Source organism: Larimichthys crocea, chromosome III, assembly GCF_000972845.2.
Source record: "Larimichthys crocea isolate SSNF chromosome III, L_crocea_2.0, whole genome shotgun sequence".
Taxonomy (NCBI): Eukaryota; Metazoa; Chordata; class Actinopteri; family Sciaenidae; genus Larimichthys; species Larimichthys crocea.
Genome location: NC_040013.1, coordinates 45541478 through 45554206, shown reverse-complemented (window position 1 = coordinate 45554206; position 12729 = coordinate 45541478). Strand labels below are relative to the sequence as shown.

Sequence of the window (12729 nt, the reverse complement as noted above, 5' to 3'; positions counted from 1 at the left end):
ATTTTCTGTTATCTCTGCCTTCACAAGCAGCAGTAAACAAGCATGTTTTTAACAATTTAGTGGGTAGAACTATTTCGGCTCCATCAAAGACTGCATACCTTATGTAGCAGTGCACGCTGTACCTGCATGTTTGTAGCCACTGCTCTATTAAGGCCAGAATGGCAGTGATGCATACCGCTATTACTTCCACCCCTCCAGCCTAAGTCTGCCTGTGGAAGTTTACAGGAGAGCAGAGCGTTGAAATGAAGGGAGAGGAGCACAGAGATGCTCCGCACAAACAACACTCCATCCATCTACTCCGCTAGAGTGGATGAGGCATGAGAACTGTAATGGGAATCCATACAGCAGCTGAGTGAATGCAGTGATGCAACCAACATACCAGTGTGTTACAGTACGGGATGGGATGAGTGGTGGGGTCGTGTCCCCCGTGGCCTACTGTAATTTGAAGGGCATTTTCTACATCCAACCTTTGAACTCTGCTTTTTCTCTGCTGAGAAAATAGAACATGCTGCTGATTTTGAGCCAAACTCTGTGTGTGTGTGTGTGTGTGTGTGTGTGTGTGTGTGTGTGTGTGTGTGTGTGTGTGTGTGTGCGCGCGCACACGTGAGACCAGGGGTGTGTAAAGGCTGAACTGGTTGTACCCCCCCGATCCCCCTCCTCTCTCCTTCCCAGCATTCCTCTTCTCATCAGTCACTTCCTCTCTCTATCTCACAATCCTCGCTGGCCACATCAGGGGAAAAAACACACACACACACACACACACAGGGCTTTTTAAATACACACACTTAGCTGCGTATAACCTAAAAAAACACACACACATACCTGCAGATGTATAAATGGACTGCACACATGCATGCACTGATCTGAGAGGGTTTTTTTTTTACTCTGAGAGCTCAGGTGAGAAGCAGAAAAATGGTCTTACATAACCAGAAAGCATTCGCTGAATCCTTTTTTCCCTGAAGTGAAGCTATGAAAAGGAACCCGAGGCTTGGAAATAGCTCTTTTTCATCTCGCAGAGGAAGTGTGCATGCACTAAGTATTTCCCATCTGTGCATCTGTGAGACACAGGTAAACAAACATCCACTACCAAACACACACACACACAGGAGTTCACACAGCGCTCAGTAGCAGACAGCGTGCACTATATATTTCACTGTCTGTCTTTGTAACACACACACACCTTTTTCATCAGTGTTCAGAGATGAAGAGTTTCTTTCTCAGGCTTTGTCTGGGTGTTGACCCAGCGTTCGCTCATGAGAATGATTGACAGCTCCCTGCGTAAACATCCACTCCAGATATTGGTCTGCTCTTGCCTCAGGGGCGGGTCCCTCTGGTCAACTCTGTGTCTGAGTCTTATTGGACAGTGATGTGCTTGTAGGCGTGATTCTGTGCGTGTGTGGAAGTGTGTAAATGTGTGTGTGCCTGGGGTTGGTCCTCATCTTCCCAGCAGCAGCAGCAAAGAAAGGAAGAAGGCAGCTTTAGTATGCGATGGCCATATTTAGGCAAGACTTTCACGACTTCCCAGGCACTACATTGCTCCCACTCTCTCTTTCACGCTGTGTGTGTGTGTGTGTGTGTGTGTGTGTTGTTCCCTCCAAGTGTAGTGTTTTGGGTTGGTATTTGAGTGCTGCACAGTTTACATTTAACACGATGCTGCTGACTTAAGTCATCTCTGTCACTCTCACATGTTTTTGATGGGATTAATAATTTTTTTCCATTCTCTCCTCTCCTAACCTCTTTCCCTTTACCTCTCCCTACTTGCTCTCTATCCTTCACCCCTTACCTTACTTGTTCCCTCCTTTCCTACATCTCGTCCTCTTCCATCCTCTCCTTTCTTTAATCCTCTCTATAACCAACCTTCCCCCTGTCATAACTCTTCCCTTTCACCTCTCTGACCCTTCTTCCTCCCTCCTCTCTCTCCTCTTTCAGGGGAGTTGTTCATGGCGGATGGTCGGCTAAAGGAGGCCCAGTTCTGCATCACGGAGGCCAGCTCACTCTTCCCCAACTCACACTCGGTGCTACTGCAGCGGGGCCGCCTGGCTGAGCTCCGGGGCCAACTGGACGAAGCCAAAGGACTGTATGACGAGGCCCTGGCCATCAATCCCACAGGAGAGTGTATACTCGTGCAAATGGTGAGAGACAGTGGAAGCTTTAGAGGCTGTTAAATTAAATTAGAATTAATGCAACATTCTGCTCAGTGGTCAGTAACCACACACACGCACACACATAGCACGCATGGAAACACTAACACATTTTAAATGCTTTATTTGAGTTGACTAAATTACATTAGAGTCTATGTTACACAAGAACTTCAGATGAAGTCAGACTGGCACACAGCCTAAAACGAACCAAACCAGTTCAAACTGTAATGTGTCGGTCTGCAACGGTCTGAAAACCGCCAGTTTACGCCAAAAAGTGTTTTGTCTCCATAGCAGCGACTAATTGACGGCTTAACAAGCTTTTTTATAGCTGTAATTTGTAGCTTCTTAAAATATGAATGAGGATAGTGATAGTGAGTCACTTGCCGTTCTAGCATTGTGAAATGGCGAAACAGTTTCACTGCTTTCACAAGGATATTTATTCATCCCTCCTCAAAGTATTAGTTTTCTAAAAACTTGCTTTGTAACTGACTTTGCTACGAGCTGATTGGCTGTGGAAAAAGGTGACGTTCTAAAACCAGCCACTGGAGACTGAGTCACAGGCGCGGCCTTCAGCCAGTTTGAGTCAAGCTGAGAAAGGCCAGTTTATAACGCTGCAACGTTCAAAAAGGTTTAATCTTGTTATGAATCTTCTGAACTGGCTGAACTGCACACACATGAATGTACACACATTCAAATGCTCTTAATTAAATGAGACTAAATTAAAGTTTGTCAGCTCTCTGTAAGAGAATACACAACCGGCCCCCTCACACAGCCAACATGTAGCTTTACATGCATATCATCCTGCAAGACGTTGTCTGTACATGCCATGCTATCTCAACAGATTCAAATCTGTTGTCTGATGAAATGGATGACATTCCATACATTACTGTGTGTTTTATTTTGAACTAGGGAGCCAAATTTCATTAGAAATGTGTGAAGTCATTGGTTGCATTTAACACATTAAGAATAATTAAAAATACAAGACTGAGACCATTAACCGGTGGTCTCACATTAAAAACACAAAGGCATGCTAGGCTCGATCAGAATGTTCGTTTGTGACAAAAACGCCCATTTAAACAGTTCACAAGCTAAACAAGTTTATGAATAAATCATAAAGATAACAACCTCTTTGCTTTGTGAGGGTTCAACAATCAATATCAGGGGGAATATCTGTGATTCTTCATCACAGCATTCATGTATCCTGGCATGTTTAATCAATACCTAATCAATACCTCATTAGAATGAATCAGGTGTGCTGATAGAGCTGAACAGATGCCTCCTTTATTTCTTAAAGGCTGCACACTAGATTAGCCCTGTGCACTAATAGAGTCGCTTTCTGAGAAGAAACATGATCAAATGTGTTTTTCCTGTTTGATTCAACAGAAACGATTCAGCTAGCTCGCTGTTAGCTGCTAATATTAGCCTGTAAGCCGGGAGCAGCGATGGCAGCTGCTCTTAATCATTAGCATTTTTCTCCCTTGTGCGGCGCTGTGCTGTGTCAGTGTCAGGTCCGTGGTCATTATGGTCCTAATTATCACATTACAGCTCAGTCATATTCTGAGATGTGTTAATTTGTTGTGGGCAAACTTCAGATTTCAGAAAATAGAAACAAACTTTGGTTCAAAACCAACAAATGACAAATAGCGCTCAGAGACATGCTCCCTCTCCGCTGATCACTCCCCCACATTTCTTTCATCTGAGCGGATCCTCTCTCTCTTTCTCACTTCCACACTATAAAGATCCTCTCTCGCCCACCGCCACCCACTCCCTCGCTCAGTCTGTCTTCCACATGATCCTCTGGATTAACCATAGCTGCTCTGACCTTTGAACTTTCTCTGTTGTCATGGTGAAGACACCAGAGAGGGATATTCCTCAAATCCAAGACTCGCACTGCCTGACACGCGCTGTCTGTGGTCTCCATAGTGATCATAGATGTGCTGGCTGATATTTCATTGACTTAAGTAGTGGCCACCTTGTGACCACATAAGGCTAATGCTTTTGCTCCTACTGTGCACTTTAGAGTGTGCATTTATCCATGTGTGTGTGTGTGTGTGTGAAGTGCAGAGCAGTCCCATTGGGGTAGACAGAGGTACGCGTCTCTTCCATATTTGGCCTGTGGGAGAACCAATCCCAGGGGGTGAAAAGTTGAACCAAACCCAGCTGGCAGAGTCCTACTCTGGGTCTCTTACAGGGCAGATGTGTCCTCAGTCTCAAAGTGTGAGTGTGCATGCGTTTAGGCATGATTGTGTTTGTGCCTTCCTCCATGGATTTGCCGCACATGTCGACTATTTGTGCTTTTTTTTTTTAAGTAGACTGCATGTTTATATGCTCATTAAAACACACAGTAGACCTATTAAACCCAAACACACACAAAAGCACCTATCTATAGAACATGATATGTTGTGCATTACATATTATATACTAATGGAGCAGTGCATTGTGGTGGAGACTAAGTGGGACAGTGTGTGGGACATTTTATTTGGAGCGCGTCCAGAATTTCAGGCTTACACAAGCTTGCCAGAATACAACATACAGTTGGTGCTACTCTGTGGCTTCATGCATTTATTTTTATACTGTATCTACTGTGGACACTTTGTGTGCCGGTGGCCCATTTATTCCTGTCTGCCTTGAGGGGAATTCTGATGATATTCTTGGTTGATATTCTTACACTTGAGCTATTATTCTGCAAAAGTACATACTGTACTTTCCTTGAATGTCCTTAAGATCTTTTGAGTTATTAGGGCAAAAGATAAAAGACGATGTATTTCCTGCTGTGGCTCCACAGTGAAATTCTTCAGATTTTTTTTGTGGATTCTTTTTTTTATGGATACAGTATCATTATGAGTCAGTATTATCAATGTGAATCCTCTAGAGCTTTAAAAAAATATTATTATTCGGACAGCTCACCGTGGAGATATACAGGAAATATAGGAAGAGAGAGCAAGAGATGTATGATATCTAACAAAGGGTTCAGAGTCAAACTGGGCTTATTACACTTATTTAGTATGCATCTTAACCACTACATAAAAGAACAGTCATTATATTGGTCAGTACTTGCTGCCTGTCCATGAAACAGCATACAATAGTAGTAATAGTAATAATAGTAGCCTATTAGTTACTATATAACTGTTAGTTTGTAAGCCTAATTTCCTCTTAAAGGAATAGTTTATAGATAGGTTGGGAAATATGGTTATTAGTTTGTTAGATGAAATGATCAATATCTCCCATGTCTGTGCTTTAGTCTGGAGGCCATGAGCTGAGTTTAGCATAGCAGAAAGACTTTTTCTCCATGGCTCTCTCAAACACAAGCAGACATGCAAAAACAGGATTCACTGTGAGTTATGTACTGTAACAATTTCTTGGCATATAACAGCCAGGAACAGACTTCTCCTTTGGTTGCCAGGCAAAGTACTTGGCGATGGAAAGCGTTATTGAAGAAATAGTTATTAACTAGGAAACCTTTGAGGTGTCAGTAGGTGGATTTTTGAACTTTAAAGAGGGATAGGCTAGCTGTTCTCCCCTGCTTCCAGTCCTTACACTGAGCTAATCTCCTGCTGGCTCACTGTGGGCCTTTTTCTGGCCCTTTAGACCAAATCTTGTAGATTTTAGAGCAATTAGACCGGCATCCACAGACAAACTCACTCTTATAAAAGCAGAACAAGCAATGACGCAAAAAGCACTTCTCTTGGGGTTTAGGACAACATTGCATAACTTCACCCTAAGCCAACCGGAGTGGAGTGAAGTCGTCATTTTCTCCACAGCAGATGAGGAAAGGGAAATTTTTGAGTAAGGGAAACCCATAACTGGAAGACATACAGAATCTCAGCAACCCCTGCGGCGTGGTTCATAATAACACACCATTTTCACTTATTCACCACCACTTTACTCACTCCACCTCGACATATTAGCATCAGCTGTGTCCACATGGTTTTTGAGCATGTGTGTGCGTGTGTGTGAGAGAGAGAGAGAAATGCAGTCACAGCTCTGGTCAGCTGCTGGTTTCAGAGTATTTTTGGATGGATGAGGGTGTGGTAGTGAGGGTAACCAGTATAGGATGATGGTATGCTGTGTAAGAGTGTAAGTGTGCGCTGATGGTGAGCTGCAGATTTCTAGTCTTGGTTGTCACTGTCCACAAGCTAAACCTGAGCGTCTGTTCGGTTCATCTGTCACCGTATTAGCCATGTCAGCTCTTACACACTTGTCTGTCTGTGCTGTTAACCTCATCATGGTAAGTGTTTGGTTGATGTGTGTGTGTGTGCGTGTGTGAGGCATGCCGAGCATGTGTGTGTGTTCTGATGGGTAGCTGATACTGAAACACGGACCAGCCATGCTTCCGGCGATGGTATGAAATTAATCTGACCCACTCCCAACATCCTCCACATCTCATCCCTCCTGTTCTGGAGCCCAGCCTGCACTGTCACACACACACATACACACACACACACACACACACACACACACACACACACACACACACACACACACACACACACACAGACGCTTTACTTTTTCCCTCCTCTCCAACAGAAGCATATTCATACAGTACTTCACATATGCATGCATACTCTCAAGGACATGGACTTGTGCTCATTGAATTAATCGCGTTCCAATTATCAAATGCCCCCCATCTCTCTCTCTCTCTCTCTCTCTCTCTCTCTGTCTCTGTCTCTCTCTGTCTTTCTCTCTCTCTGTCTCTCTCTCTGTGTGGATGGGGGTGGTTGTCAGCTGATTAGATAATGCAAATACATTATTTATAACACTTTGCACGTTCTTGCCGCTTTATGGGATTGCCTAGCAACCAGGGAAATATATTCTGTTGAGCAAGACCTCTGATAACCACGAAGAAAGAGAGAGAGAGAGAGTAGGAGAGAGTGTGAGAGAGAGAAAGGGGGGGTTCTTGTCACAGAGACGATTGGGAGTTGGCTGGTGCCTCCGTTGCTATGTATGGCTCATCTGGGCTCACTTATTTTTTCCTTTTTCTTTGACACTTCTCTCTTTTTTTCTCTCTCCCCCTCTCTCTCGCTATTCATTGTTCCCAGTTTAGTTCTTTCTCGCTCGCGCACACTCCCTTCCTTCCTCGCTTCCTTCTTTTCTTTTTCCGCTCCTCTGTGTCTCCTGTATCTTCTGTATATTCTTTCATTCCTTCCTTCTTCCTCTTTTCCCTTCCTGTTGCTGTCTTCCGATGTGAGTGTGAGTGTGTGTATGTGTGTGTGTGTGTGTGTGTGTGTGTGTGTGTGTGTGTGTGTGTGCCATGTTGACTTGTACATTGTTATATATTTATATGCAGTGTCTGCTCTAATCAGTAGAGAGGTGAGAATGTACTTTGCAAGATTCCAGACACAGTACAGTATATATGCTGGTTTCTCATATGTTCACACACGCACACACACCACAGGATGTAGGTACACATATATATATATATACACACACACACACACACACACACACACTATTTGCCATTATCTGACTCTAAACATTACATATTCTGTAAAGCAGAGTACATATGATGCTCTCAATGAGATGATCTTTCCACTCTTATTGTCACTTTAACAGATTTTGGAGAATCTTGAGAAGGTTTCTATCACTGTCATGTTTGTACACTGAACATAAAGCTACAGACAGAAAACGGTTAGCTTAGCTTAGCATAAAGACTGGGAACAGCTGGCCTGACGCCATCCAGCTCGATATACCAGTCACCTATAAAGATATTTGATTTGTACGTTGTATCTAGTGCTGAGCTAGCTGTTTCCTATTTTCGCTAAGACCAAAGGGTCATTACATCACTGTAGTGTGTGAACGTCATGCAGTTAGCCTTTATCTCTTAGCCGTTATCTGGTTGATGGTATTTTGGTGTGTGAGTGTGTATTTATCCAATATTTCATGTTTTTTAAGATACATTTCATTTAATTTGTACATTAATTAAAGCATTTTTTTACATTACATTACTGTTATGCTAGATCCAAAAGTGACTGGAGCTTGTTATGCATGTGGTTCAAGTTCGTAACAGACTAACTTTAGGGACTTAGATAGACGCTGATAATACCCTAACTAAATGAACTCTGAGCCTGTTAACCTTATGTAATGCAATCTATAGTTTATTGATATGGTGATCAGGTGATAGATAAGCACTACAGCATACTAGACAAATGGAATAACAAGGTCTTGATTTTATTACGGCAGATATAGCCATGAAGTATAAGCTATTGTTTTATGGTCTACCAATACACAATGAATCAGAGGCCGAAGGTTGAAGTTATCATCTTTAGACCAACAGTAAATAAACAAATGTGCATATTTGGGAAAATCATTTGATAGATGTGTTCCTTCATCAAAGGTGTATGTGTGCTTCTCCATGCATCTCCCATAGGCTTCAATAGTAAAAGTCTATATTAAGGTGATACTAAGTAAGGAAAGTTCAGTCCAATGTGATTGAGATAAATACAGCAGCCTTCACCTCACCACATGTCTCCCTGCCTTCCCAGGTAAAAGCTTTCTTCCTGGTTCAAAGGCAGGGCATTAGGCCACTGGGTTACACTGTGCGTGTGTGTGTGTGTGTGTGTGTGTGTGTGTGTGTGTGTGTGGATGTTAACCTACAGGCTTTCAACAGACTTGGGTTACATGTTGGGTGACATAACATGCCCTCTGCCTGTATTATTATGGACCACATGGACCTTAAACATGCCACACACACACACACACACACACACACACACACACACACACACCTGACAATGTCTGTACTAAAACTACATAACAATGACTAATTCTGTACCTAAACTCAACTATTTATAACGTTATTCTTATTTTTCTGCTTGATCTGGTCGGTCACACAGTCTTCAGCTCTGTAGGCAGCATGGTTGACAACAGCAGATTGCTAGTCTAAATTTAGAGTTCAGCTGTCTCCACACTGTCTAGAAGACGTTAATTTCTGTTCTGTTTATCTTTTTTTCACTGGGAACTAATATCTCCATTTTGGGATCTGATTTTGTGGTTTTGTCATCTTTGTGTCTAGTTAACTGGTAGTCTGGTTAAATCCAGTCACATATTTGTTTAAAGCCTTTACTGTAGCTTGAATCAGTATATGGCTGTATGTATTAGCTGGATTTGCTTCCTTGTCTTTCTATACATAACCATGTAATGAAAAGTTCTAATGCTTGCTTGAGGCAGAAAAAGTTTTTGGCAATAAAGAAGTTATGCAATAAATACTATTCCCAGAAATAAATCTCTGTGGTGGCTGCTTAGCTCTAGTTGGTACATCAGAATATTACAAAGTACATTTTTTGTCTTTGCACAGTATGAAATATGAATAATATCAGCTGACACCAAAGAACAAAAACTCATTTCCCCAATGCTAATCAATCTCATAATCAAATCTCTGTTGGGTGTGTTTGTTTGTGACATTCAGGAAGCTTTTTTTTCATTGCATTCAATCTAACTGATGGAAATACACTTGATTAAATGCTGTGTATTGTTTGCGGCATTTCAAAAAGTTTGCTTAAATTTAGCTTGAAAGATAGACGGAAACACCGCTGCCCACTCACTCAATTTGGCTCAGCTCTTGTTCGGTTGTGCTTTAATGGCACAACAAGAAACAAACCTGCGCTGCCAAGCTCGATGGGATCAGCTGAGGTAAAACTGGAGACAGATGGCTGGGAGTAATTAAAGCAAAACCAATAGATACCAGTTTTATCTGTGTAATGCCAGAAACACTTGGTAGCAATCTAAATGTTCTTGAACACGCATTTGCTCACTCACTTCCTTTCCTATCTGCTCACTCTCCTACTCCCTCAGACATTTTGTGTCATTTTCACTTATTATCTGGTCTCTTACTAATTGAAAATCTTTCTCCTAATGCCTCTCTGTCTGTTTATCTTTTTCTGATGTCTTTCTTGTCTCCAACTTAAAGGAATAGCTTAACATTTTGGGAATTACGCCCTGACTTTCTTTCCAAGAGTGAACTAAGGAGATGGATGTCAGTCTCATGTTAGTGACCAAGCTGAAATCCAGATGTTTTTAGCCTAGCAGAACACTAGAACACTGACCAAAACCTCTAAAGCTGTCTGTACAGTCATATCTAGTTTATTCGTCCATTAAGTGCTGCAGCTTTTGCTGTGCCACAGCTAGCAACAGTGGACACAATGTTCCCTAAAGTCTTGTCACAGCTGGTTACCCCAGAAATTGGCACATTGAAATGAATCCACATGTTTTTGCTAAATACATGGTTCTAAAAGCTTGGTGAAGTCTACTTAGACTGTAGCTGAAGAACTAGCCACTAAGGTAGCCAGTGGTGACATGCAAGCACTAGTCAGTCACAACAGCTTTCAGATTCTACTGTACTGTATTTTCTCTGAACTGTGCCATCTACTCTCTCCCTCTCTCCTTTTGAGTGAACAGTATTTCATTCATTTGCTTCATTGAAAAGGGTAACAAGCTAATGAGCCACCTAACTGCCTGCTCATTAACTCCATCACTGAGGGGACAAGAATTTAACACCAGGGTTCAAAGTATGGGGAAACTGCAGGGAGCTCAGCTCCCCTGAAAGCCACATTTGAGAAATGAAGGCTCTAAAATATCATCTTTTTTTCCCTACATAAATACAGAATTTTGTGAAACAAATAAGAGGCTAATAGTAAATCACTGGTCAGCATGTGTGTTTGTTTATTTTGTTGTCCAAGCTCAATGTTCTCTGTATGAAATTAAATGTACTGATAATATTTTTTGCATGTAGACAGGCAAGCGTGTTTCCTTTCCTTTTCCTGTGCCCCACCCCCTAACTCTGCACCCAAAAAAGCCACCATGTAATTCACACACTGTTTATTTAAAACATATATTTGTATTTTGTTCATACTGTCTGTTAACCGTGTCTCCTTTGACATGACCTAAGCTATGATAGCTACTCAATCTTGGACCTACTGGTGGTCCGTTCCCTTAAAGGTCAGCATTGTCAAGACCAAAATTGAACCTGGCATGAAAAATTTGATAAAATTTACTTAACCCCTATGAGCAAATACAAACATTTCCATAAAACATTTGCAGGTTTGATACTGTCATGTCTACAGGAACTAGAACATCTATATCCTCACCGCACATATTGACAGCAGCACAAGAGTAGCCTTCTGGGCGGATGTATAAACTGCTGTTTGTCCAGAAATAACTTCAACACATAACTTCCCCTAAATCACAAATAGTTTTTTTTTTCTATATCTCTGTTCCACTAAAGATTAAACAAACAAGATAACTAATTAGGCAATTAAGAAAGCTTTAGAGGTTTGGTATTTGGTTGGCAGGCTAGATGTTTCCCCCTGCAGAGCTAAATAACATCCCGTAGGCCTGCTGACACTGTGAGAACATAGTGCAACTGATATTGTTATGTTGAATATTACCTTAAATGTTGAACTCTTCCTTTAAGTGTTTTACAGAAAACCTTTGTGCAATGTGTGTGTGTATGCGTGTGTGTATGGATTGTGGTTTGTGTGCTTTCCTGCCAGCTTGTTCGGCCTCTCCTGTGTTTATATCAGTCCACAGTATACACAGTAGTGTTTATTTGATTGAGCTGCTGACCTAGAAGGATCAACTTTTCCATGGTTACCAGCATAAGTGACATGTGGCACAGATGGAAGGGTGTGTACGTGTATGTGTATGTGTATGTGTGTGTGCCTAGTAGCTGACCGTGTTTATGCTAGAAACGTTGGAACAATGTAACCCCTGTGTGTCTGGAGACAAGAGCACAGACGGAAAGATGCGGAAGCTAGTGGCCAAACCTTTGGCAAGGAATACATCATACACCCCTAGCATACACCCACACACACATGTGCACGCATATGCACACTCATAAGACACACACACACACACACACACACACAAGCTTGTAACCCTGTGTGTACATCCTGTGACAGGTTTTCTCTGTACCCAAGAGTTTCGATCTTCCTCTGTGTTTTCCTTACAGCAGCCGTGAAGAAAAGGAGAACGGTGGAAGGGAGAACGTGTGTGTGTGTGTGTTTGTGTGTGTGTGTGTGTGTGTGTGTGTCTGTGTTCTTTTATTGAAAGTTGCATCAGAGCCCCTAGACAGCTATGTGAATTTCAGCCCAATTAATCTGGAGCTTGTGAGCAGAGACTACATAACAAGACTTGTCTGTCTGACCTCAGGCCAGCTCAGTGTGTGTGTGTTGTGTATATATGTGTGTGCGTGTATATGTGTGTGTAACAGATAGTCAAAGTAAGGGAGGGGGAGATATTGTGCAAGCTGCCTGTTGTCACCTTGAGTGTGCATTTGACACTGTCGCTTGTGTATATATGTGTGTGTGTGTGAGCCAGATTTAACTCCATGCTGTTGGTTCTTTGCATGACGCCCTTTTCTGCTGGGCTCTCAAACACACTACACCCCCAACTGAGGTGAACACACACGCACACACACACACACACACACACACAGCTCTGCATGACCTTTAACATGGCAACAAAGGATATCATCAATAATATCCTAACACACACTTATACGTATACACACACGCGCATACACACTGACAGCTTATATTTATTTATTCAATTTACATGTACATCCATACAGTTTACAGTAAATGCCAAGTCA

General features: G+C 42.2%; 1 protein-coding gene across 2 annotated transcripts in view; it reads left to right on the top strand.

Annotated features, from left to right (window-relative positions):
- The window catches only part of ttc7a (tetratricopeptide repeat domain 7A), a 52316-nt gene that overhangs the window by 35930 nt on the left and 3657 nt on the right, over positions 1 to 12729 (top strand). For both annotated transcript variants that reach the window (XM_027278468.1, XM_027278469.1), the window contains exon 19: positions 1930 to 2132. In XM_027278468.1, the coding sequence (XP_027134269.1) occupies positions 1930 to 2132 (203 nt within the window). The remainder of the gene's footprint in view (positions 1 to 1929; positions 2133 to 12729) is intronic.